Source organism: Saccopteryx leptura, chromosome 1 (assembly GCF_036850995.1).
Source record: "Saccopteryx leptura isolate mSacLep1 chromosome 1, mSacLep1_pri_phased_curated, whole genome shotgun sequence".
Classification (NCBI taxonomy): Eukaryota; Metazoa; Chordata; class Mammalia; order Chiroptera; family Emballonuridae; genus Saccopteryx; species Saccopteryx leptura.
In genome coordinates, this window is record NC_089503.1 from 390,770,597 (window position 1) to 390,798,400 (window position 27,804).

The 27,804-nt window shown below is 51.9% G+C and overlaps 1 protein-coding gene and 1 long non-coding RNA gene across 2 annotated transcripts in view; one reads left to right on the plus strand and one right to left on the minus strand.

Annotated features, from left to right (window-relative positions):
• The window catches only part of LOC136387819 (uncharacterized), a 253,253-nt gene that overhangs the window by 111,868 nt on the left and 113,581 nt on the right, over positions 1-27,804 (minus strand). The gene's annotated exons all lie outside the window — the stretch shown is intronic.
• LOC136387816 (patr class I histocompatibility antigen, A-126 alpha chain-like) overlaps positions 1-27,804 on the plus strand; it is a 60,779-nt gene that overhangs the window by 1,673 nt on the left and 31,302 nt on the right. Inside the window, exons 2-5 of the mRNA XM_066359888.1 lie at positions 21,245-21,529; positions 21,741-22,016; positions 22,557-22,832; positions 22,951-23,064. Coding sequence (XP_066215985.1) covers positions 21,245-21,529; positions 21,741-22,016; positions 22,557-22,832; positions 22,951-23,064 — 951 coding nt within the window. The remainder of the gene's footprint in view (positions 1-21,244; positions 21,530-21,740; positions 22,017-22,556; positions 22,833-22,950; positions 23,065-27,804) is intronic.

Consider the following 27,804-nt stretch of genomic DNA (forward strand, 5'->3'; position numbering starts at 1 on the left):
AAATACAGTTGATCTTTGAACAACATGGGTGGTAGGGTCTCCATTCACTCTGCTCAGTAGAGAATCTGTGTATAAGTTTTGACTTGCCGAAAACTTAACTACTAATAGACCAGACGCCTTACCAATAACATAGTTTATATGTCATATAGCGTTATGTACTATAATTGTACAATAGTTAGAGTAAAGAAAATGTTGGTAATAAAATCATAAGGAGAGAACACACATTTATAACACTGTATGTGTTTATTAAAATAATGCCGTGTGTAAGTGGACAGGCACAGCTCAAACCCGTGTTGTTCAAAGGTCGGTTGTTTCCCTTTCCATGGTCTATATTTTGGAAGCAGGTCACCAAGTCCAGCCCACATTCAAGGGGAGGAATGAAGCTCCACCTGCTGGAAGGGGATTCTCTTCACGTGGAACTTGGAAATCTAAGAGACTTCCCCCTATTCTCTCCTGTAAGACTCAATCACTTACAGGAGCATGCACTCATGGGTCCCTGCTTTGTAAATGGGTTACACGCTCTCACCCGTGTCACGTGTGCTCACACTGTCCCCGCTGTGCTCACAGCAGCTCTTTCAGGGTGTCCCCGACGTCCCTTGACATGCTGCACATGTGGGGTACACCCCCTCCCTGGCATTGCAAGATGGTCCAGGCTCATCTTGTATTTTCTTCTGTCTTAGCCCTAAAATCAGCTATTTTTTTTAAGGACCCCTGGTTCCTTTTATTGTGGAATGGCATCTGGAGACCAAGCTCTGTCCATCACTGATGTGCCTATGCCCCCAAGTTCCGTCCCTCTCAGTCCTGAGTCCACAGTCAGCAGCTTCCTGCCCGCAGCCAGGTCAGCCTGCTGTTGGCAGGTGGTGAGACCAATGCTCAGCCTCCCACAGTGTGACTGCCCACATTGTCCAATTCAGTCACCACAACCTGGGGAACCCTGGAATCAGGAGAGTGACAGCAGAGACAATGGGGGCTTCCCACATCCACTCCCCATCTTTACTTCCTCCCTCCTCTCCTGGTCTTCCTCCACACAGCAGTGCCCCCACCCCCAGCTCCAGGGCTTCTAACACCCAGGGCAGGAAGGAGAGACCATGGGCCCCAGTGATCCTGCAGAAGTCTGCCCGTGTGTGCCCACCTCTGTGCCCACTGCGGTTTTATCACCTGCCCGTGCAGAGTCCTGGGTACGTGCAGAGGGTGATCCAGGAATGTCTTTCCATCAAATTTCTGCATGGCTCAGTTTCTCAAGTCTGCTCAATTGTCACCTCAGTGGGACCCACGCTGACCACCTTATTTAAAAGTGCCACATCAAGGTTCTGGTCAAGATGGCAGAGCAAGTAGACAGTGTGCTGGCCTCCTCCCAGGACCACAAACTTCTGCACGCTCATCTCCAGTCTCGTGCACCCCTGCTCTGTCTCCCCTCACACCCCCTCCCCAGTTCATGAAACCTTCCCACTGTGTCCCCTGGAGTTCTCAGCCCAAGATCAGTCCAGTCTGCACAGTCGTCCCCAGAATGTTCCTGTAGCCACAGTTCTGACAGGGACCTGGGTCTTCCTGAGGACACAGTTCTCATAATTGTCAACACTTATCCACATCTGCCCACATCTGTTCTTGTGCCAGCACCACGTCATCTCAATCACTAACTTTATTGTCAGTCTTGGTGGCTGACGGGAGAGTCTTCCCACCTCCCCCTTGTTCTGCAGGGGCTCACGTGTCCCGGGAACGTGGGATAGAGGAGCAGGGCCTGTTAGGAAGAGAGCTGTTAACTTTGTGGAGGAAAAGCCGTGTCAGACTCCGTCGGGTGACCAGGGAGAGAGGGGAGCCCCTCGTGTGCAGGATACAGTGTGAAGAAAAGGGGTGCTGAGGGCAGAAGTGGGTGCAGGAGGAGGCGCAGGGCATGGGGTCGCCCTCGGTTGGGTTAGGTTGGTCTGTGTGTCGTAGCTGAAGGGGGCAGTGGCGTAAAGAAGTAGAAATGTCTTCTTTATATTGAAGTATGTGGAGGCGGTCCTCCAGGGTCTGTCTCATGTTCTTCTGGGTCCTGGGTTCCAGCTTCTCTCCAGCCCACATGCTAGCATCACTGGGGTGTGGCCCTGGCCCTTCTGCCCGGGAGGGTGCCGGAGCTCTGGCTGCCTCCGCTGTGAACCCGGAGCAGGACGGGGGAGGAGGAAGACCAGCATGCAGCCCCCTCTAAGGAAACGTTTCCGAGGGCCACCCGGCACTCTGGTAAACCCAGGATACGGTTTTGCCTTCGCATTGAACTTCAGCTGTTGCCAGTTCCTCGTGCGGCTGGTCCGGGTTAATTAAGTAGACGCTGACCTTGGAGCGAATGTTACAGGGACCGTGTTCTGCTCTCGGGTTTGCTGCGGTAGTTTGTGTGTTCAGAGGACTCTGGGACGGGAGGGTGGTTTTCCTCTCAGTTTTGACACTTCTGTAGCAGGACTTCTGGCTGCTGGCTTTTCATTTCCCCAGAGGAGCCCCCTCCTCCGTTCCTCGGGCCTCTGGTGAGTGCCCCGGGGGTGCCCACGGGTGGGCGGGAGGGAAGGGAAGTGGCCTCTCAGTCACAGGCCCCTACGACCTGCGTGTGACCTGCTTCTCTGAGTCTGGGTGGCGGCAGCACGGTGTGGTCAGTTTTGCTCGTGAACAATGTATCGGGATTTCCACACTGTCCTGTGTATCCGTAACTTAAGAGAGCAGGTTTACAAGAAAGTCCCTTAGATGTTTCCCCCATCTTTCCTTTTGCAGCAGGAAACCGCCATGAACAACAGCGGTTGCCTTAGAAACCACAGGGCTTCACTGTTTACAAACTGGCCTTCGGTGCAGATGGCGGACTCGGGGCCAGAGCACCGCGCGGTTTGCTCGCAGGACGCCGGGCGCTCGCGGTGTGCTCTGACCGCAGGGAGCGTCTGCGGACCGGCCAGGGGGTGAGGGATGGATGTGAAGTTTGCATGTCCTTCTGAGTAACGGACACCCAGGCGGCCAGCAGAGGGAGGAGACCAGAGGCAGGGATGCCGGAGGACAGGGGATTCTCGGTGTGAAATGACGGAGCGCCTGAACTAGGCTCCTTAGAAAACCAACATTACAGCCGGGACGCCAGGAGAAGCCGGACCTCAGGGTGTGCGGAGCCGCAGCGGCCAGACGCCCTGTGTGGCTGTGACCGCGGCCCCCGAATGGGCGCAGGCGGCACAGAGGGGTCGGGGAAGGCGGTAGACCAGCAGCCCCTCGGCCCTGCCTGCCTTCCCTCCTCTCCTCCTGGAAGGTGGGCGGGCGTGGGGTCGGAGGCTGACAGACTGGCAGGGAGCCTGTCTGGTGGGGAAGGAGCAGGGTGAGCCCGCGGGGAGAATGGAATAGGAGCAGAAAATATCTCAGACATAGAAAGACCTGCAGAGCACCTGACCAGGGGGTGGCGCAGTGGATACAGTGTCGACCTGGGATGCTGAGGACCCATGTTCGAAACCCGAGGTCACTGGCTTGAGCCCAAGAGGTCACTGGCTTGGCTGGGGCCCCAGGCTCCACCCCTCCACCCCTCCACCCCGCCGTCAAGGCACATATGAAAACAATCATTGAACAACTAAAGTGCTGCAACTAGGAGTTGATGCTTCTCATCTCTCCCTTCCTGTCTGTCTGTCATTCTCTGTCCCTCTCTTGCTAAACAAACAAGAACAAACCCAGTAGAGCAGGATAGCTATGTGATGACATACGGGACGCTCCACGGTATAATGGGAAACGTGAGAGATTTGAAATCAGACCATTCGAAGTTTAAATCTAGAAGTCCTGCCACTTACCAGCTTTGTCACCTTAAAGAAATTGTTTTCTGAACTTCAGTGTTTCATTTGTGAACATTATATAAGACTCACTTCACAGAGGTGCTTTACTGTAAAGGACTGGCTCGCTAATGCTAGGTTTATAACGTGAGAGTTATTTGTAAATAGTGTGATGTTATATTACTGTCTAAGGTCCCGGTCACTTCACGTGTTTATCTGCATTTTATTTCATAGACCAACTGCAGCCTCCGAGATGCGTGATGACGGAGTGGCCGTTTACCTGTGTCTGCATTTCCGGAAAACAAGCCTTGAGTGCAGACCACCCTAGGACGACGAGCCTCAACAAGGAGCTGACCGAGACGGCTGAACACCGACGGCACCTGGACTTGGACCAGTCGCTTGAGAAGGAATTACAGCTGCAGTTTGCCCTAGAAGCCGGGCGTTGGCAGCGACAGTTGTTAGAGAAACAACTGTGGGTTCGAGAGTCAAGTTCCGGCTTCAGGCCGAGAGCCGGCAGCCGCAGGAGCCGAAGTGGATGCTGCGGAAGGAGCTGTGTCCGTGCAGCCGAGTGTCTCTGCGTCAGTGGGAGCGTCTCTGCATCAGTGGGAGTGTCTCTGCGTCTCTGCGTCAGTGGGAGCGTCTCTGCGTCAGTGGGAGCGTCTCTGCGTCTCTGCGTCAGTGGGAGCGTCTCTGAGTCGGTGGGAGTGTCTCTGCGTCTCTGCGTCAGTGGGAGCGTCTCTGCGTCGGTGGGAGCGTCTCTGCGTCGGTGGGAGCGTCTCTGCGTCAGTGGGAGTGTCTCTGCGTCTCTGCGTCAGTGGGAGCGTCTCTGAGTCGGTGGGAGTGTCTCTGCGTCTCTGCGTCAGTGGGAGCGTCTCTGCGTCGGTGGGAGCGTCTCTGCGTCGGTGGGAGCGTCTCTGCGTCGGTGGGAGCGTCTCTGAGTCGGTGGGAGCGTCTCTGCGTCGGTGGGAGCGTCTCTGAGTCGGTGGGAGCGTCTCTGCGTCGGTGGGAGCGTCTCTGCGTCGGTGGGAGCGTCTCTGAGTCGGTGGGAGTGTCTCTGAGTCGGTGGGAGTAGGCCTTTCCAACGCATTCTGTTTGAGGAGGTTCAGGCTGAAACTGCCATTGGCAACCTCAGAGCCCGGCTGGTGGTCGCCCCAAAGGCAGACACGCAGCAGCCGAGAGTCCCCCAGGGGCAGGCACAGCCCCCTCCGCGGGCAGTGGGGCACTCTGTGGTCCAGCCCCACACCAGACAGAGCTGATGGAGGTAGGGGTGAAAGTCAGGCAGAAATCCACCGAGTCCTGGGCAGCCTGGTTGCTGTGGTTGTGGGACGTAGGGGGTGGACGGCATCATGCTCTCTGGAACAGAGATGGAGAAATTAGCCACCATGACCACACACTCCTCCTTGAGGCAGCGTCTTCAGAACTGCCAGGACAACCCAGGAAACCACACCCTATTAGAACGACCGATGGCTGCCACTCGTACAGTCTGGCAGAACGCGGGGGACTTGCTGGGGGCGGTGAGTTGGTGGAGTTTGTATACTGAGCTGCAGCAGGTCCTCCGGGAACTGGGTATGAGGAACGCTGCTTTCAACCTGAGGTCCTGCGGGCCAGATTTACGGCAGTGATGAGGGACCTTATTCTCTGTAGTGCCTCATCAGCCCTTTGGGGTTCACTAGTAGCTCTCTTGAGCCCCTATGTTGGGCAGCCCATTGTGATCTCGGGTTGTGAACACGGGTAACACTATTGTCCTGACGGTGGCAAATTTGGGAGAGGTGGAGGCAGCATGAGACCGTAAGGCTGTGTGGGCTGCTGCCTGTGCTGTCCCCTCATGACTTAACAAGAGAAACTGGCCTGTAAAGGTCCCCTACGCAGATGTGGGTAGATTTGATTGCCACTGGGGCAGATAGGGAGAAGTTAGATGGCAGGTCTCATAGAGCCCTGTTAGAGCTCTGGCAGCAGCTTAAACCCGAACAGAAGTTCCAGCCGCTGAAGAAGCGGGGGAAGCGGACGGCCCGGCAGCTGCTAAGGAAACGGCTGGTGTTCATGTGGCACAGCTGCAAGGTCACATTGGAAGCAGCTGCCAATGAAAAGCAGCGGCGGCCTGACCAGGTGGTGGCGCAGTGGATAGAGTGTCAGACTGGGATGCAGAGGACCCAGGTTCGAGACCCCGAGATCGCCAGCTTGAGCGCGGGCTCATCTGGTTTAAGCAAAGCTCACTAGCTTGAACCCAAGGTCGCTGGTTACTCAGTCTGCTGAAGGCCCACGGTCAAGGCACAAATGAGAAAGCAATCAATGAACAACTAAGGTGTTGCATCGAAAAACTGATGATTGATGCTTCTCATCTCTCTCTGTTTCTGTCTGTCTGTCCCTATCTATCCCTCTCTCTGACTCTCTCTCTGTCCCTGTAAAAAACAACAACAACAAAAAAAAATAAAAAGCAGCGGTGGCTGAGAGAACTGTCAAGGGGGCAAACGGGCCTTTGAGTGTGTTCGGTCCCGCCAGGCCCTGTGAGCTTGCTGAGGGGTTGGGTGGGGCTTGTGGCAACGGAGAGAGTGTTTATGGAAAGGCACTGAGGTCTGTTATCAAAGCTGTGTGGCTGGTTGCCTGTAATGAACCTTCTTGACTTTGGGTGATTTGCACAGACAGCCGGGCTGTCTCTTGTGGACTGACCATGTAATGGGTTCTTGTAGCAGGGACTGCAACAAGAGGGGCCACTGGCTTGCTTGCTGGATGGACACGCTGCTTGTGGACAGCATGAGAGACCGTGATGGGGGCACAGCACCTGTGGGGGCCCTCCTGCTCTGGAAGCGTCCCTATCCAGTCGCAGAGATGCACTGAGGACACGTCACTCAGGCCGGGCTTTGGGCAGCAGAGCAACACGGTCCTGCCTGCCCCGAAGACCAGCGGCTTCTGTGGACATGGCTGGACTGTGCAGGTCCCGAGCCACAAGGGGTGGCCTTGCTGGCCCCATGGGGTGGGAGGCTATGGGTGGGCCTCCAGCTAACGCCCTGGGCTGTGCTCAGGGGACGTCACTATGAAGGACACCTGTGTAATTACTGTCGTTCTTGGTATAGCTTGTGCCTTTGTGACTTGGTTGCTGTAGTCTGTGCTGTTCTGTTTATGTGATGTACCTCACTCCTCACTCAGGGGCCATCGCGGAGGATGCCTGTTGTGCAGTCTGTGAAGCAGGGGATCCGTCTTGCTGTTACTGTTCCCCGCCTCTGTGCTCGTCCGCCCTTGCGAGAATCTAATAAACAGGAATGGCCCAACCCCTTCCGGCTCCACGGTTCCTCTACCTCAGGGGTTCCCAAACTTTTTACACAGGGGGCCAGTTCACTGTCCCTCAGACCGTTGGAGGGCTGGACTATAAAAAAAAAACTATGAACAAATCCCTATGCACACTGCACATATCTTATTTTAAAGTAAAAAACAAAACAAAATGGGAACAAATACAATATTTAAAATAAAGAACAAGTAAATTTAAATCAACAAACTGACCAGTATTTCAATGGGAACTATGGGTTTGCTTTTGGCTAATGAGATGGTCAATGTGCTCCTCTCAGTGACCACCAATGAAAGAGCTGCTTCTTCCAGAAGTGCGGCGGGGGCCGGATAAATGGCCTCAGGGGGCCGCATGCGGCCTGCAGGCCGTAGTTTGGGGACCCCTGCTCTACCTTCTGCCCGAATCCAGTGTGGACCTGCCTGGCCTCGGCCACCGGCCTTACATAACCTCTGTCCTGCGTCTTGTGTTTCTCACACCCTTGAGATTTTCCAAAGATTTTACAATAAGTGTACACATGTATCCAACCCAAATATTAATTTAAGCTCACCAGTTTTTCAATTTCCTGCACAGGTAACTCGAACTGCGTGGACTCTTCCGGGACTCAGCATTGAGTGAGCGAGCTGTCACTCATCTGGGAGGCTGCCCTTCCGTTTTCTCTGCTGAAGTCTTACACTTCATGATCACACCCCAGTTGTGGTGTTTTCCTATTGATGTACGCGTGGTTACTCCAGTGTGTGCTGTAAACATCAGTGTACAAGTCTCCTGGGGCACAAGGCAAGACAGTCCCCAGAGTCCGTGGTCAGGGTGGGCGTGCTGAGCCCTGTGGTCAGTACTGTAACCAGACTCGATAACGCTCACGGATTTCCAAAGCGCTGGTGCCAATTTACCTTTACAGGGAACGTGTAAGGCTCCGCATCACTGATGTGTTCATTCTGCAAATAAACTAAACTCAGCTGACAAATAAGAATTAAGAGGTGAGCATCAGTTCCTTGGCTGCAGAGGCGTTTTCTTTCTTTCTTTTTTTTTTTTTTTTTGTTTGTTTGTTTGTATTTTCTGAAGTTGGAAACGGGGAGGCAGTCAGATAGACTCCCGCATGCGCCCGACTGGGATCCACCGGCATGCCCACCAGGGGGCGATGCTCTGCCCATCCGGGGCGTTGCTCTGTTGCAACCAGAGCCATTATAGCCCCTGAGGCAGAGGCCACAGAGCCATCCTCAGTGTCCCGGCCAACTTTGCTCCTGTGGAGTCTTGGCTGTGGGAGGGGAAGAGAGAGACAGAGAGGAAGGAGAGGGGGAGGGGTGGAGAAGCAGATGGGCGCTTCTCCTGTGTGCCCTGGCCGGGAATTGAACCTGGTAGTCCCGCACGCCAGGCCGACGCTCTACCACTGAGCCAACTGGCCAAGGTCCTGAGGCGTTTTCTTTCCAGGTTTTTTTTTTGTGTGTGTGTGTATGTGTGACAGAGACAGAGAGAGGGACAGATAGGGACAGACAGACAGGAAGGGACAGAGATGAGAAGCATCAATTCTTCATTGCGGCACCTTAGTGTCCTTAGTTCATTGATTGCTTTCTCATCTGTGTCATGATGGAAGTGGGGGTGGCTACAGCAGACACATGCTGGTCTGACGCTCTACTGCTGAGCCAACTGGCTAAGGTCACTAGAGAAAGTATTTAAATAAACTTTCTTAAATGTATTCAAAGAGATAAAGGAGACCAGGGACATAAAAGTAAAGGAAGTGGGGAGACATATGTTTAACTACATAGAGAGTATCAATAAAGAAATAGAAAATTTTAAAAGGACCAAGTGGATAAAGCATTGACCTAGAATGCTAAGGTCACTGGCTCAAAACCTGGGCTTACCTGGTCAAGGCACATACAGGAAGCAACTACGATGAGTTGATGCTTCTCACTTCTCCCCCTTCTTTCTCATTTTTTTCTTTCCCTCTTCTCTCCAAAAATCAATAAATAAAATCTAAAAAAATATTAAAAATAAAAGGAACCTAGAAGTTACGGAGCCAAAATTTACCATAACCAAAATAAGAAGTTTACCAGAGGGTTTCAACAGCAGATTTGAATATGCAGAAAGAGAATCAGCATGCACACTTGAAGGTAAGCCCATTAAAATTAGCAGACCGAGTAACCCCTTGCTCAAGCCAGCAACCTTGGGTCCAAGCTGGTGAGCTTTTTTTTTGCTCAAACCAGATGAGCCCACACTCAAGCTGATGACCTTGGGGTCTTAAACCTGGGTCCTCCGCATCCCAGTCCGACGCTCTGTCCACTGCGCTACTGGTCAGCCTCTTTCCAGACTATTACTACCTTTTCTTTCCTTTTATTCCCTTTACTTTGTCATTGTACTTTTAACATATATGCCCCCCAATTCATATGTTGAAATCCTAACCCTCAAGGTGAAAATGGAAAGAGGGGGGCTTTTGGGAAGGTGGAGCCCTCACGAATAGGATTAGAACTCTTACCAGAGACCTGAGAGAGACCCCTATCCCTCCCGCCACATGAGGTCACAGCTAGAAGGCACCATCTATGACAGTGGTTGGGAAACCTCAGCTTGCGAGCCACATGTGGCTCTTTGGCCCCTTGAGTGTGGCTCTTTCACAAAATACCACATTCTGGCAATACCTCCATAGGGAATGTACCTACCTATATAGTTTAAGTTTAAAAAATTTGGCTCTCAGCCTGACCAGGCAGTGGCGCATGACTACATTTTTTTTTTTTACAGAGACAGAGAGAGTCAGAGAGGGATAGATAGGGACAGACAGACAGGAACAGAGAAATGAGAAGTATCAATCATCAGTTTTTTGTTGCGACACCTTAGTTGTTCATTGATTGCTTTCTCATACGTGCTTTGACCATGGGCCTTCAGCAGACCGAGTAACCCCTTGTTCGAGCCAGTGACCTTGGGTCCAAGCTGATGAGCTTTTTTTTTTTTTTTTTGCTCAAACCAGATGAGTCCGCGCTAAAGCTGGTGATCTCGGGGTCTTGAACCTGGGTCCTCATCATCCCAGTCCGATGCTCTATCCACTGCGCCACCGACTGGTCAGGCCCTATGACTATTCTGTAACTTACATCCCTTTTCTTTTAGTCTCTGTGTGTCTTTTGACCTGAAGTAACTACATATTTAAAACATTATTATGTGATAACTCTAGAAACCAGATTTGTCCTCCTTCCCTAGTCTTTGGCTTTCTTGTTCATTGTGGGTGGTAATTGGGTGTTTCGTGACTTTTCTAAACTATTTTTGTAGAAACTGTATTCTTTGTCTGTGGTTAGTGAAGCCTGTGTTCTGTTAGTGTAGTGGTCAGCTAGTGATTTGACAGATACTCCCTTAAGTGTCTGGAGACACAGAAAAACAAACAGCATCTCTCAGTTTTTGGAGCTGGGTTCTGTGTGTGTGTGAATTGGGACATGCCTGTGACACTCATCTGTGCCGTTTACACCTCTTGCCTGTCCCATTCCTTCCTGCTCATATAGAGATGGAGGTCAGCCTGAGGCAATCTCACAGCCTTCTTGGGTCTTTCCTGATCACACGCCCCGAGCTGGTCATGCTCATGGCCCTCAGGACTCCCAGGAAAATGTGAGAGTTCTCACAACACTGACTGCCTGTGGCTCCTCCCTCCCCTGCTCTGTCTCCTGGGCTGTTTCTACGTCCATTATTTTCCCCAGCTGATGTTTTTGTTCCAGTGACAGCTGCTGGTTCCTTGACATGAAACCGATTTTGCAGCTGACCAGGTGGTGGCACAGTGGACAGAGCACTGGCCTGGCACGCTGAAGACTCAGGTTCAAAACCCCAAGTTCCCAGGCTTGATCTCGGGGTCACCAGCTTGCGCATGGGACTTTAACATGACCCCATGGTCACTGGCTTGAGCCCACAGGTTGCTGGCTTGAGCAAGAGGTCACTGGCTCAGCTGGAGCCACCCCTTACCCCCCTCCGTCAAGACACAGAAAGCAATCAGTGAACAACTACAGAACCGCTTTACAGTGTAGCCCACATACAAAGCAGGGACCATGAGTGCACGCTCCTGTGAGAGACAGACTTAAGGGAGGGAGCAGGGACAAGTCTTCCTTAGATTTCCAAGTTCCACATGAAGAGAATCCCCTTCCAGCAGGGGGAGCTTCATTCCTCCCCTTGAGTGTGGGCTGGACGGATCTTGTAGGTATCTTGTGTTTTTGTGGGGCTTTTTGGCTTTTAAGAGTTTCTCTTTGTCTTTAACCTTTGCCATTTTAATGATGATGTGTATTGATGTGGGCTCTTTGGGTCCATCTTGTTTAGGACTGTCTGTGCTTCCTGAACTGGTGTATCTTTTTTCTTCATCAAGTTAGGGTCACTTTGGGTCATTAATTTCAAACAGGTTCCCAATCCCTTGCTCTGTCTCTCCTCCTTCTGGCACCTTGTGGTGTGGACGTCCTCACGTTTCCTGTTGTCCCACAGGTCCCTTAACTACCCTCACTCTTATTGATACTGTTTTCATTTTGCTGCTCTGATTTTGTGTTCCTTTTTTGTACCTTGTTTTCCAAACCACTTATTCTTTCCTCAGCTTCATCCAACCTCCTCATCACTCCTTCCAGTGTATTTTTTGAATTTATTTGTAAATGTATTGTGCTGACTTCATTTCAGGTGTCCGAATCAGTATCACGCCATCTGCACACTGCGTCCTGCCCTGCCACGCCCCATGCCACGCCCCTTCCCACCCCCATTTCCCCCTGTGCTCCCTCCTCCTGCCTCCACCTTCCCTTCCCCTCCAGCTATTGCCACCCGGTTGTTTGGATACATGTGTGATGTATATATAATTTGGCTAATCTCTTTACCTTCTTTGACCGAGTCCCCTCATCCCCCTTCCCTCTGACAGCTGTCCCTCTGCTCCCTGTGTCCCGGACTCTGTTTCTATTCTGTTCCTCAGTGTATTGTGCTCATTAGATTCCACATATAAGTGAGACCATATGGTATTTGTCTACCTCTGCCTGGCTTATTTCACTTAGCACAATCTCCAGGTCCACCCATGCCATCCCAAAAGGTAAGGTTTCCTTCTTTTTCATGGCCATTGTGTGTATGTACCACAGCTTTTTAACCCACTCGTCCACTGACGGACACTTGGGTTCTTTCCAGATCTTGGCTATTGTAAATAACACTGCAATGCACATGGAACTGAGACCCACTTGTTTATTTTTTTCTTTATTTCATTTGCCTAAGGAGATATATCAGCAAGAATGTTGCTACAAGAGATGTTTGAGACTCTACTGCCTATAAGAATTTCTTTTAGGAATTTTATGATTTTGTGACTTACATTTATTCATTTTATTTCTGTGTATGGTGTAAGTTAGTGGTCTACTTTTATTTTTTTGCATATACATGTCCAATTTTCCCACCACCATTTATCAAAGAGAATGTCTTTACTCCATTGTATACTCTTGCCTCTTGCCTCAAATATTAATTTAATATAAAGGTGTGGGTTTATTTCTAGGTTCTCTGTTATGTTCCATTGATCTATATGTCTGTTCATATGCCAGTACCAGGCTGTTTTGATTACAATGGGCCTTGTAGTATAACTTGATATCCAGAAGTGTGATACCTCCCAGTTTATTCTTCATTTTCCAGATTTCTGAGGCTATTCAGGTTCATTTTTGGTTCTATATAAATTGTTGGAATATTTTTTCCAGATCTGTGAAGTATGCTATTGTTATTTTAATAGAAATTGCATTGAATCTATAGATTGCTTTGGGTAATATAGACATTTTAATAATGTTAATTTCTTCCAATCCATGAACACAGTATATGCTTCCATTTGTTTGTATAAATAGCCCAAGGGTCCATCAGCGGATAACTGGATAAAAAGGCTGTGGTACATTTACACAGTGGACTACTACGTGGCCACGAAAAGGAAGGAAATATTACCTTTTGCAACAACATGGGTGGGCCTGGCGATTATTATGCTCAGTGAAATAAGCCAGGCAGAGAAATACAAATATCATATGGTCTCACTTATATGTGGAATCTAATTAACATAATAAACTAAGGAACAAAATAGAAACAGAGGCAGGGTAACTAGGAACAGATGGAACGCTGTCAGAAGAAATGAGAGGTGGGATGGGATCAAAGATGGTGGAGGGAGTAGTCAGATTATATACATAGAACACATGAAATACAGGAAACAAGGTAGCAACAGGCACAGGAGAGGGAGGGGTGGAGAGGGGGAGGGGCAGAGGGTGGTGTGGGGGTGGAAAGAGACTTCGCGTGGGGCACGGGGGCGCGATGCCGTGTGCAGAGGGTTTATAATGCGTGGGATACTTGTAATCACGTCAACACAGTAAATTAAAAATATTTCTTTCTAAATAAAATGTTTTAAAACACACACACAAAATGAATGGGACTATATCAAAGTAAACAGCTTCTGCAGAGCAAAAGAAACTGACAGCAAAACAAGGAGGCAGCCGACTAGAAGATACTTCCAAACAACAGCTCTGACAACAGGTGAACATCCACAATATAGAAAGAACTCACACACTTCAACAAGAAAAAAACAACCCAATTTTAAAAATGGGGAGAGGACCTGAACAGACACTTCTTCCAAGGAGACATACAAATGGCCAACAGATATATGAAAAGATGCTCATCTTCACTAGCTATTAGAGAAATGCAAATCAAAACTACAATGAGACACCACCTTATAACTGTTAGAATCGCTATTACCAACAGGACAGGTCATAACAGTGTTAGAAAGGCTATGGAGAAAAAGGAACCCTCACTCATTGCTGGTGGGAATGTAGACTAGTACAGCCACTGTGGAAGACACCATGAGGCTCCTCAGAAAATTAAAGAGTAAACGGACTGAACTGGGGTTGGGACGCATTCACAGGGATTTGGAATGGTGTTGGTGCCAACTTGCACTTGGTGAACATGTTAAGGACACTACTCTTTTATACATTCTTGTTGTATTGGCCAAGAATTTGCTTAAAGGCTTTAATCACTATAAAAAAAAATATATATAGAACGCTGGATAAAGAAGATGTGGCACATATATACTATGGAATACTACTCAGCCATAAGAAATGATGACATAGGATCATTTATGACAACATGGATGGACCTTGATAACATTATACTGAGTGAATAAGTAAATCAGAAAAAAACAAGAACTGCATGATTCCATACATTGATGGGACATAAAAACAAGACTAAGAGACATGGACAAGAGTGTGGTGGTTTTTGGGGGGGAGGGAAGGCGGGAGAGGGGGAGGGGGAGGGGCACAAAGAAAACTAGATAGAAGGTGACGGAGGACAATCTGACTTTGGGTGATGGGTATGCAACAGAATTGAATGACAAGATAACCTGGACGTGTTTTCTTTGAATATATGTACCCTGATTTATTGATGTCACCCCATTAAAGTTAATAAAAATTTATTTATAAAAAAAAATTAAAGAGTAGAACTACCTTATGACCCAGCAATCCCTCTACTCGATATTTACCCAAGAAATTTGAAAATATTTATTTGCAAAGATACATACACCCTTATGTTCACTGCAGCATTATGCACAGTGGCCAAGACATGCAAACAACACAGTTATTCTTCAATGGGTCATTACGTGAAGAGGATGTGGTACATATATATATATACAATGGAATAGCACGCAGCCATAAGATGAAATCCTGCCATTTGTGACAACATGGATGGATCTTGAGAACATCACGCTAAACGAAATAAGTCAGACAGAAAAATTCGAGAACCATATGATTTCAGTCATATGTGGGATATAAAACTGAAAGCAACAAATGAACAAATAAACAAAAACTCATAGAGCCTGACCTGTGGTGGCGCAGTGGATAGAGCATCAACCGGGGATGCTGAGGTCGCTGGTTCAAAACCCTGGGCTTGGCTGGTCAAGGCACATAGGAGAAGCAATCAATCAATGAAAAACTAAAGTGAAGCAACTATGAGTTGATACTTCTCGCTTCCAACTCCTCTCTCCTCTCTCTATAAAATCAATAAATAAAATCTTTAAGAAAAGAAAAAACTCATAGAAACTGACAACAGCACAGTGGTTACCAGAGCAGGGGGACGTGGGGTAGTAAAGGGCAGAGGAGGTCAGGAAGTGGTGACGGATGATGTGACCGGGTGGTGGACAGCCAGTGCAATTACAGATGATACACAGAGAACTAACTGTGCACTTGAAACCTACGTAATTTTATTAATCAATGTCCCCCACTGCCGAGACCAGCTCAGCCATGGGGGTGCAGGAGAGGAGGGCGCTGCAGGACTTAAGAAAACACACACAAGACACAACATAGAGAAAAGACGAGTCCAGGGGACTCCCGGCCTCCAGGACTGAGAGCCCAGATCTCTGCAGCCTCGTTGTTTATTTATTGGTCTCTTTGCTCATCAAGCAGATTAGCAGAGCCTGGTCAGATTAGTCTACAATGGATTCAGGTGCAGAGAAGGTATTAACACCTTTGAGGTGTGCAGGAAAAGGCTACAGGGATCAGCTGCTTCTATGAAACAATCTTATCAGTGCTGCGGGGGCTGCATTCTGCCCCCACAGGACCTGGTGTTCCAAAGTCCACACCACAGACTTGTCTCAGGACCACAGTCTAATTCCCAGCCATTTTCCTACACCCCACCAATAAATTTAATTTTTAAAAGTTTATTTACAAAAATAAACAGAGGGCTTGAATAGACATTTTTTTTTTCAAAAGCAGACATAGAGTTGGCCAACAGATACGTGAATAGATACTGAACCCCAGTAGTCACCAGGGAAATGCCAATCACAACCCAATGAGGTGTTGCCGCACAGCTTGCAGAGCGGCCCTTTCTCCAAATGGCAACAGAACACAAGCGTTGCCCAGGATGTGGAGAGAATGTCACGCTCTGTGGGGGGGGGGGGGGTGTAAACTGGGGGAAAGTGTGGAGATTCCTCCAAAAATTAAAACTTCCAGGGACTTATCCAAACAAAACAACATTAATTTAAAAAGATAAATCCTTCCCTATGTTCACCGCAGCGTTACTTACAGTCGCCAAGGTATGAAAGCAAATTAATTCTTCATGGACGGACGAATGAGTAAAGGTGTGTCATGTGTGTACGGCGGAATTAATCAGCCGTGAAAAAGAAGGAACTCTTGCTCTTTGTGACAGCAGAGAAGGACTTCGAGAGTATCACGTTAGTCACATAAGTCAGAACTGCAAACGCTGTATGATTTCATTTATCTGTGGAATCCAAAAAACAAAGGAAATGAAACAGAAACAGACTCATAGATACAGAGAAAAAAGCTGATGGCTGCCACAGGTGAGGGGGCGGTGAGTAGGCAAAAACAAAGTGACAGAATTGAGGATGGAGAAGTACAAATGACCAGCTATGAAGTAAGTCACAGGATGCAAAGTACAGCACAGGGAACACAGCCAGTGACATCCTTATAACTGAGTGCAGTGTCAGGCAGCTACCTGACTTACTGAGGTCACTACCCCATAAGGCGTATAAACGCCTAATCGCTATGTTGTACACCTGCAACCTACGTAGTGTTGTATGTCAACTACAGCTTTAAAGTACATTTTGAAAAACAAAAGATAATGTTTGCATCACTTTTGCCAAATCCTTTGAAAGTCATGTGCTGGCATCATGACCCTCATTGCTACACACATCAGCATGCATCTCCCAACAGTAAGAACATTTCTTCCTATTCGTAATATTATTACAACGGGGAAAATTAATTCTCAAATCTTTTCTAAGTTAAAGGTCAGATAAAATTAGCTTCATTATCCTCTAAATGTCAGATTTCACATCAATTTTTTTAAAAGTATCTCTAATTTGCCTGACCTGTGGTGATGCAGTGGATAAAGTGTCGACCTGGAACGCTGAGGTCGCCGGTTCAAAACCCTGGGCTTGCCTGGTCAAGGCACATATGGGAGTTGATGCTTCCTGCTCCTCCCTCCCCTTCTCTTTCTCTCTCTCTCACCTCTCTAAAAAAAAATTAATAAAAGTATCTCTAATTTGGGAACACCTTTCTAATGTCTACATCATCATCCACCCTGTCCACATACACATTGATTCTACTGGGATGAGGACCCCAGCTGCCCCTCTCAGCCTTCTGTCCCCTCAGCAGGACAGAAGAGGCCCCTGTGTCAGGGGTGTTACAAGGAGTGACACACCTGGTGGCCCAGGAATGTCTCTCCTGAAGCAGGTGACGGGCAGATCTGAGAGCTGTACCCCCATCCTACAAGGGTCAACAGTGAATCCATGGACTCCTTGTAACACCCCTTCTCCACCAGGGATTGAACCCCACAATCAGGGTGTCAAGGAAGTGTCCACACACTGGAACTAAGACTGACCACCCCAAACCTCCTCATCCCCATTGACAGAGCCCAAGTGAGAGCCCCAGACCCCTGCCCCTCCCACCTCCCTCTCTCACACTCACCACCATCTGCCCTGAATCCACCAGGACTAACCTCGTTCTCTCCTTTCCCCTGTCTGTCTCAGTCACCCCTGGTCCCCCAAACATCCTGCATGCTCATCTCCACAGGCTCCGTGCACCCCTACTCTGTCTCCACTCACACTCCCTCCCCAGCTCCTGAAACCTTCCCACTGTGTCCCCCGGAGGTCTCAGCCTAGGGTCAGCCAAATCCACACAGTCCTCCCAGGGTGTTCCTGCACCTGCAGCTCTGACAGGGACCTGGGTCTCCCTGAGGACACGGCTCCCTCTGAAGTCCTGCCATGGGGGTGTCTCCCCTCCCACAGACCTTGTGCCCTGGGCCTGGGGGTGGATGGGGTCCTTCTCCTCAACTGCTTTGACTTTTCCCCTCCCTCCTCCCTAACATCCCCTAATCCATCATCAGATCAGAGCCCCCACTCCCCTCATTGTAGGTAATCCCTGGGGACCCCCAGGCCATTTCCCATTTCTTTTAGCTCCTCACTCACTGTCACCCTCCCCAGAGTGCCACCTCCTTGACCTCGGTGATTTCAACATAATCAGATATGGAAGGATGAACTGTGGTCCCTGAAGGTGTCCAGCCTGAATCTTTGCAGCCTGTGGACAGGCTTCCTTACATGACAAAGGGACTTGGTGATGTAATGAAGGTTAAGGACCTTAGGACAGGGAGACCATCCTGGATCACCTGGCTGGGCACAATGACATCACATAAACCTAAAAGCAGAGAGGTTTCTCTGGCTGGAGTCAGAGACGCTGCAGGAGAGATGAGGGTGAGGGGAGGCAGGGAGGTTCCACGTGGGGGAAGGATTGTGTGTGCTGTGGGGGCCACGTTCCAGGACTGAGGACATCCTCTGGGAGCTAAAAGTGGCTCCAGCTGACACCCAGCAAGGAAACACGGAGTCAGTCCCATATCTGCAAGAATCTGAGTTCAAACAACCAAGTGAATGAGCTTGGCAGTTACTTCTTCCAGAGCCCCAGTGAGGGGCAGAGACCTGCTGACCCCTTATTCCTACCCAGTGAGGACATGTCAGATGTGTAAGCTACACAACCATGAGATAATAAAGGACTGTTTTTTAAAGCCACTCAGGCTGTGGTCACTTTACAGCAGGGACAGAACACACACAGCAGAGGATGCTCAGTCCCTGGCTCCTCACTTCCGTGAGCTCCTCTCCTCCATGACCTTCTGCTCTGCTCTTCCTGGGCCCCCTCCCTTGTCATCCCCTAGACTTGTCATTGCCAATAACCCAGCCCTCCCACAGTCTCCACGCCATGCTTCCCACGCTCTGCCCTCCATCTCCCTACTCACCCCGCAGGGCGGCCTAAGCTCTGGAAACACTGGTGCGATTATTTGATCACATGTTGTAATGTAATGTCAGCAAACCATTCATCACAAATGTGCCTGTTTCCCAGGCCTGAGTCCACCCTGTGCTACATCACCTCCCACAATCCTTTGTGCCCACTGGGATCCCAGATTGTTATCCTACCATCTAGTCACCGTCCCTCACCCCTCGATGTCCTCTCCTCCCTCCTCACTCATCTTCAATTCCATGAGACAGCATTTCAATTCCTCCATTGGTCTCCCTTGCCTTGTCACCCTTGCTTGGAAAAACGACACAGCAGGGGAATTCTACCTCTGCCGGCCCTGCACCTGCCCCGTGCAGCTACAGGAGGCTGGAGACAACACAGACATATAGATGCTGTCACATTAACATCATGACCCAGACCACAAGGGGGTCCACACTGCTGCCCACAATCATCCTGTCCCTGCACGGCTCCCTCAGTCTCCCCCATCCTCTGCTCAAACATCCACCCTCCTTCCCCATCTCATTACTGCCAGTGACCTTGTTTCCTGCTTCACTGAGAACACTGAATGCATGAGAAATGATTGATACAGATTTCCAACTCCGTCTACTTGGAGACGTCTCTACAGGTGAGCTGTCCACACTCCCAGCCAGAGCCGTCCCTGTGCTGGTGCTCGAGGCCTCATCTCTTCTTGTCTACGTAAAGGTGCTGGTCCAGCAGTTCTTCCCTTTTCCTCTCTCATCATTCTTTCCTCCACCAGGTCACGTGGCAGCATGAGAATGCACACCCAGACCTCAGCCTGAGGGAGCATAACTGACCGATGACCCCGCTGCTGTGCTCTCAAATCTGCTGCTCCATTTGCTCTGGGACCTCACTTCTCACAGGCTCCTTTCCTCAGCAGGGAAACTGAGGCAGGACCATTGCCCCTCTGAAGGCTGACTTAGGCTCCAGGCTCCCTGACACACTCTGTGAACTTTCCTTACTCTGCCCTGGGTCTGGGACGCCTCCAGACAACCTCCCTTCTCTCTCTCCATCATTTGGATGACCACATTGAGCACTTGTAACTTCGAGGATGTACATGCTCCTGTTGAAATGCACAGTGACACACGGCTTCCCTGGGCTTCTCTGTATTGAGGACATGGGGGACTCTCAGACAAACTCAGGGTTACTGAATGAAGATCATTTCCCAATGTAACAATCCCAAGTCACAGACACACTGTATGGGAAGTAGAATTCACGAGCTCTGTGAGTCTGACTGCAGTGCTGGTTAGAGACATTTCTGGACCAAGGGGACAAATTAGTTCTTTACAGATCAGCTTCTTGATGTTCAGGGTTCCCAAGACTGTGCTCCCCACTGGGGTTCACAGACAACAGGAAGACTGGTCTCTGAGAATTTCCTCCTGTGTTTTCAGACACAGCTCCTCCAGGGTTAAGAGAAACCCTGTCCCTCCACCTTCATTCCCAGGGTGAGCTCACTCTCTGACATCGAAGTCCCTGGAGTTAGTTTTCTTTCTTTTTTTTTTAAATTTTTTATTTATTCATTTTACAGAGGAGAGGGAGAGACAGAGAGGGAGAGACAGAGAGGGAGAGAGAGAGGAGAGACAGAGAGAGAGAAGGGGGAGGAGCTGGAAGCATCAACTCCCATATGTGCCTTGGCCAGGCAAGTCCAGGGTTTTGAACCAGCGACCTCAGCATTTCCAGGTCGACGCTTTATCCACTGCGCCACCACAGGTCAGGCGGGTTAGTTTTTTTTAAGAAGAGTCCAGGTAGAGAGATAAGGGGCGTGAGGCAGGGAGTCTATTTCAGGGGGAGGGATTCCGAATAAAGAAGAGGCAGGAATTGCAGGACCAGGCTGATCATCTCTCTGGTTTCCTCACAGCCCCTGGGCCAGGACTCAGGGAGACAGGGTGACAAAGTGCACTCCGCGCAGGAGAGGTCAGGGCACAGTCCCGGGTCCCCGGGCCTGGCTCTCAGGGTCGCAGCCTGAGGTCAGAGTCTGGGCGGGGAATGTCAGTGTTGGGGAGTCCCCGTCTGCCCGGGTTTCACTTCTGCATCTCACAATCTGGGTCGGGTCCTGCGGCCTTGGATACTCATGACGAGTCCCCGGATATCACTGCCATTGGTTGTCCGTTTTCTGGAGAAGCCAATCAGCGTCAGCAAGGACCCCGGTGATAATGTCTGGGCGGACCTGCCCGACTCCAACAGTCCTCAGACCCTGAGGGTGCGGCCATGAGATTTCTGTCCCTCCTCCTGCTGCTCTCGGGGTCCCCGGTCCTGAGCCCGACTTGGGTGGGTGAGTGCGGGTCCGGAGGGAACGGCCTCTGCGGGGAGGAGCGATGGGACCCGGCGGGGGCGCAGGACGCCGGGGAGGGCGAGTGTCCTCCTCCGCCCCGTCCCGACCCGTGGTCTCTCCCGGCCCCTTTTCCATCCCCCGGGCCGGTACCTTCGCCGGGAAGGGTCGCCGGGTCTCAACCCCTCCCCGTCCCCAGGTCCCCACGCCCTGAGATATTTCATCACCGCCGTGTCCCGGCCCGGCCGCGGGGAGCCCCGCTTCTTCACCGTCGGCTACGTGGACGACACGGAGTTCGTGCGGTTCGACAGCGACTCCGCGAGCCCGAGGGCGGAGCCGCGGGCGCCGTGGATGGAGCAGCCGTGGGTGGAGCAGGAGGACCCGCAGTATTGGGACCGGAACACGCGGAACTGCAAGGAAAACGCACAGACTTTCCGAGTGAGCCTGAACGCCCTGCGCGGCTACTACAACCAGAGCGAGGACGGTGAGCCACGCGGGCGGGTCCCGGTCACGACCCCATCCCCACGGACGGTCCGGGGTCGCCCAAGTGTCCGGGTCCGAACTCCACCCGAGTCCGCAGGACACTCCACCCCACCCGGGAGGAACCGCGGGGACTTCGACCCAGTTTCATTATCGGTTTAGGTTTAATCCCGGCGATTTGAGAGGGGGCGGGGCTGAGCGCGGGGCGGGGTCAGGGTCTCACTCCTACCAGAGGCTGACCGGCTGCGAAACGGACCGGAACGGGCGCCTCCTCCGCGGGTACTGGCAGTACGGCTACGACGGTACCGACTACATCGCCCTGAACGAGGACCTGCGCTCCTGGACCGCGGCCGACGCCGGGGCTCAGATCACCCGGCGCCAGTGGGAGGAGATCGGTGTGGCGGAGCAGTACAGGAGTTACCTGGAGGGGGAGTGCGTGGAGTGGCTCCGCCTTTACCTGGAAAAGGGGAAGGAGACGCTGCAGCGCGCAGGTACCAGGGCTGCGGCTCCTACACGGAGACAGGAAACGGACCGGGGTCAGAACACTCTCCTTTGGGTCAAGACATTCAGTCCCCTGGGTTTTCATATCTGGGACCAAAGAGTGGCAGGCACCCCCTTCTCTCAGGGACAATTACGTGCAGTCTCTCTGGGTTGGAGGGGAGACCAACCCTGAACTAACCCATCAGCAGTTCCCCTTGACCCTGGCAGTGGCCCTGGGACCCATGGGGACTTACTTTCTCAGGCCTTGTTCTCTGTCCCCCACCCAGTGTGTCTGAGGTCCACGCGGCTTTATGAGTCATTTGGCCTCCACCCAGGTTGGGACCGGAAACCCCTCAGAGACCTGCGTCCTACCCTGGGCTGTATCACTCTTGCTCTAGAACTTTCCAGAGACTAGCTCATCAGAGGTGTCTGGGTTTTATGGTCCATCCCCGACCCCAGCTGTCTTGTCCACTCAGGATGGTCACAGGAGTGCGGCTGGAGTGGCCCATGAGGGATGAAAAGTTCCTGAATTTTCTCACCCTTCTCTTCAGAGCCCCCAAAGGCACACGTGACCCACCACCCCATTTCTGACCATGAGGTCACCCTGAGGTGCTGGGCCCTGGGCTTCTACCCTGCGGAGATCACCCTGACCTGGCAGCGTGACGGGCAGGACCTGACCCAGGACATGGAGCTTGTGGAGACCAGGCCTGCGGGGGACGGGACCTTCCAGAAGTGGGCGGCCGTGGTGGTGCCCCCTGGAGAGGAGCAGAGCTACACGTGCCATGTGCAGCACGAGGGGCTGCCCGAGCCCCTGACCCTGAGATGGGGTGAGGAGGGGACGTGGGCACAGAGCCTCTTCTCAGGGAGCAGGGGCCTCTGGAGGACTTCAGCAGGGTCAGGCTGCAGCCTGGGGGTCAGGGCCCTCACCTTCCCTTCCCTTCCCAGAGCCTCCTCAGGCCACCATCCCCACTGTGGTCACTGTTGCTGTCCTGGTCCTCCTTGGAGCTGTGGTCTCTGGAGCTGTGGTGGGAGCTGTGATGTGGAGGAGGAGGCGCTCAGGTAGGGAAGGGTGGGGTCTGAGTTTCTTGTCCCACAGGGGGTCTCAAGCCCAGGAAGAAGTGTATCCACTTCGTTAATGGAAAGTACTGACCCCACACGTGTGCTTGCCCGGTCTGGGGAGGTTTGCTAACACTGACTCTTTAGTGAGGCACGTGTGAACATGAGGGACAGATTTATCACCTTGATGAGTCAGTGATGGAGACCTGGTCCGCAACAGTCACAGGTCAGAGGGGAGGGTCCTGCTGAGGACAGACACCCTGGAGGATGGTTAGTCCAGGCCACAGACATTCCTCAGGTTTCCTGATCCTGCCCTGGGTCTGTACTCACAGTTCTGGAAACTTCTCTGGGGCCCAGGACTACGGGTTCCTTTAGGACCTCATGGCCCTGCCTCCTCCCTGGTCTCTCACGGGATGTTTTCTTCCCACTGGTGGGAAGGGGAGGGAGCTACGCTCAGGCTGCCAGTCTGTATGGAGGTGTGACCCCTGTGACCCTGTGACAGTGCAAACGGGAGTCGTGGGAGACCCTACTCCCCTTAGTTCCTCCTTTAGTCTCCTGTCCTGGGAGACTGCACACATCCCGGGCTCTGACCACGTCCTGTCGTGTTCTCCCCAGGCAGTGACAGTGCCCAGGGCTCTGGTGTGTCTCTCACGGCTTCTACAGTTGAGACCCTGATGTGGGGAGGGGTTGGGGCTGAGAGGACAGGTCTGGGTGACGGGTGTTCTCTTCTCTGGAACGTTTGAGCAGGACCGGAGCTATTGAGAATGTCACCAGCTACCATGACTGACCTGAGTTTGTTCATGATTATTTTCTTCTACAGCGTAAGACAGCTGCCTTGTCAGCAACTCACTGACAGAAGATGCTTCACACACAGTCGTCAACCCTGTTTGTGACTTCAGGAACCTCTCACTTCTCTCTCGGCAAAGGACATCTGAATGTGTCTGCATTCCTATCAGCATAGTGTGAGGAGGTGGGAGGCTGGCCCACCCCTGTCCCCATGTCCCCTCCCCACACTTCCCTGTCCAGTAGAGGGGGCTGGGCCCTCCCCATCCCTGTCTGTACTTCGTGGAGCACTGAGCTGCAGCTTCTTACTCCCTTATTGAAATAAGACTCTGGGTGGGAATTAATTTTTGCAGTTCTTGTCATTGAAGGTTGATGGGTTAATTAGAGGAGAAGACCCTGAAAGTCCTGCCCTCTGAGCAAGCTTGTCTTTCCGGTGACCAGCCCCATCCTGAAGCTACCCAGGACCCTCAGCCACGGGCCATCTCATGAGCATCCCAAGAGATTCTGAGGGTTTTATGAGCTCTGTGCCAGGAACCAGTGCATAAACCACATACTTTCCATTATACCACAGGTGTTTGACCACAGACTCATTGATAGAAAAACTATCATAGCAGATAATAGATGCTGGCACACCTACCACTTAGGTTTGATTGAGGCCAACACTCAACATTAAATACTATGACTGCCCCAGGGAGTCTACAGGTGAGGAAGGGGTAACTCAGACTCCCAAAGCAATCATACCTTTTATCCCCACACAGAGATGAAACTATTGTTCTACAGGCTGGCACATTACTAGAGTCCCATTCAGTCACTATTAGTCCAGTCCAGCATCTAACTGAGGATATTCACATGGCCAAAAAAAATTATAAAATTTGCTCACAATTTTTGGTCAGAGGGGAAATTCAAAATAAATCATTTGTGTTATCGCTGCACCCCTCCCAGAATGGCTACAATGAAAACCTTAGACAAAATGCATTGTTGGCAAGGAGTAGGAGTAATTCAGTCTGTCATGTACTGCTTGTGAGAGTCAGTTGATTCAAGTGCTTTGAGAAATGCTTTGGCAGAAGTTACTACACCCAGACATCGGCTCACCCTGTGACCCAGCATGTCCACTCCTAGTTGTATACCCAGTAGACATGCACACATGTGTGTGACACATAGTGTGAAGAAGTTATTCATAGGAGCACAATTAGTAAACCTGGGTGTAACAAATGCTCAGAGACTGCACAGGACAAGAAGTGTGGTCTGTTCACATAATAGAATCTTCCGTAGCCATGAGAGTGAACACACTACAACCTCACAGCCAAAGGGATGAGACCCAGGTCATAATGCTGAGTGAGAACCAGGTGCCCAGGGGCCACTGTACTGTTCCATTCTATCACACCTGACGGGACTCCCCTGTGCTGTGAGACCTCAAGATGGTGGGTACTCAGGGTGGGTGGGGGGAGGGTATGACTGAATAATAATGAAGGGGGCTTCCCGGGTTCTGGGAATGTTCTGTGGGTGTTATTTGTCCCAACGTTCACTCTGTGAAAATCCACTGTGCACGTATGATCTGTCCACCTGTCTCTGTGGGTGTCGTCCTTCATGAAAGTATGGTTTTATAGATTTTTGAACTAATTCTCTTTAACCCACATAGAGTTATCCTACTGAAAGCTTTTAGAAATGCTGGGATTTAAAACTCCAGAGTAAGTTCCTGTGATTCAGACCCAGGAGGAGAAGGCAGAGCAGGAGCAGGGGGCCTGGGAGCTGACGCTGCACAGCTCGGGAAGGGCTGTCAGCCAGGACGGGGTCAGTCCTGAACAGACCCGGGAGGGGAGTGTGACAGGCGCCCCTGAGTAGGGCCCAGTGACTCATGGACAGGGGTACCGGGTGGGCGGGCCGGTCAGGAACGTGAGGAAAACTGACCCGGAACACGGAGAGGTGGGGAGAGCTGTGCTCAGGACCCCTTGCCGTGGGCGGAGTGGGTGGAGGTCCCGGGGTGCACGTGGAGGCAGCGGAGGGTGCCCGTGTGGAGGGGCTGCTTGTCCCGGGAGTGGGAGGACGTGATGGATGGGTCACGTGGCCCCTCCCGGCACCCCAGGGCTGCTCACGGAGTCCTGAGCAATGTGACAGCTGGGATGGGGACTCCTGGGCTCAGCAGCGTGGCTTCCCGCTCAGCAGGGCTGGGCTGGTGGCTGCCTGCTGACCGCCCTGCCTGCTGAGAGCAGCTGTTCTGTGAGGAGAGAAATAAAAGAGGTGAAATTAATGTGCACAAAACAAACTTGTCTTAGATACGTCAGTGAAGATACAGGAAAGATTTGAACAGTCTTAAAAGCATGAAGAAATTTACATCAATTCGAAGACGGCAAAGAAAGAAGGTCCGGCAGTTGTAAACATTCTGCTCCCTCCAACCACACCCAGAACCTTTCACAGGAGAGTCCACTAAACCCTCGCGGAAGACTCCTGTTGGTGGCCCTGGGCTGTTCCAGTCATGTGACAAGGAACCAGACCCCGTGGAGGGGCTGAGAGCAGAGAGAACAGGGAACAAGAACTCTCAGGGGTGGTGTGGGGGATCCGGGCCAAGAGCGCAGGGCAGGCCACTGCCCAGGCCACGTCCAGGCGCCGGCAGATCGCGGTGTGAAGCCCCAGAAAGACCGCAGGGACCCGCTGCCGGACAACCGGGGCGTGTCCACCAGAAAGAGGCCCCGCAGCGGCCTGGACGGGGCGTTTAAGAAAGAAGGAATAGCCTGACCAGGCGGTGGCGCAGTGGATAGAGCGACGGACTGGGATGCGGAGGACCCAGGTTCGAGACCCCCAGGTCGCCAGCTTGAGTGCGGGCTCATCTGGTTTGAGCAAGGCTCACCAGCTTGAGCCCAGGGTCGCTGGCTCCAACAAGAGGTCACTCGGTTTGCTGTACCCCCGGTCAAGGCACATGTGAGAGATCAGTCAATGAACAGCTAAGGAGCCGCAACGAAGAGTTGATGTTTCTCATTTCTCCCTTCCTGTCTGTCTGTCCCTATCTGTCCCTCTCTCTGGCTCTCTGTGTCTCTGCCACAATAAATAAATAAAATTTTAAAAAAAGAAAGAAAGTGTAAGACCCGTTGGCAGAAGACCTGACCACCTACTGCAGGGAGAGAGGACCACCCTGAGCGACGATTGGAAAAGCCACTTGAGGAAACGTGGGACCGAGAGACTTCCCAGTGGACAGACAGGACATCCGGCGGCCCGTCCGGGGCTGCGGTGGCTCTGGAAGGTCGGGGAGCCGTGGACGTGGAGTGGAGTGGGCCGCGGAGGGGGACTTGATCCTCGGGGCGGACGTGGATATCGTTGGCTCAGGGGGGGTGACAGGTCTGGTGGGAGCACGGGACGAGCGGGTGGCGGGGTCTGCAGGGCCCCTGTCCGAGGTGACGGACAGACTGGGGACATCAGATGTGACAGGAGCCGCTGAAGGAGCAGCACCCCGTCGCCGACACTGAAAACAAGGAGGACGGAGCTGAAGTGAAGGCAGAGGGACAGAGCAGGGACTCCGGATGCGGGCAGGCTGCTCAGAGTGGGGACCCGGCCGAGTGCAGTTTCCTGTCCGAGAGCGAATGAAGGTGCTGATGGGTGGGCGCTGAGGGAGGGGCTTGTTCCTCGGGGTCACAGTGAGGAGGCTCAGGCTGAAGATGGTGACAACCAGCCTCTGCGGAAGCCAGACAGACGGGACAGCACGTCTCAGCTGGGGGTCACGTGTGCAGACCGTGAGCCCAGCACGTGGCTGCAGGGGAGGCCCAGGTGGCCATGGGTGTGGGGACCTCCCAGCCCTGGGGGGGGACTGCCCGGTCAAGAGTCTCTGCTCCTGCTGTAGCCCAGTGACAAGCACCCGGCTCAGGCTTCCCGGGTGACAGCAGACACCCTGGTCCCTCGTGGACACCGCCCCTCAGGTGCTGCCTGTCTGAGGATCCCACCGGCTACGACAGTTAAAGGAAGAAGGAAAAG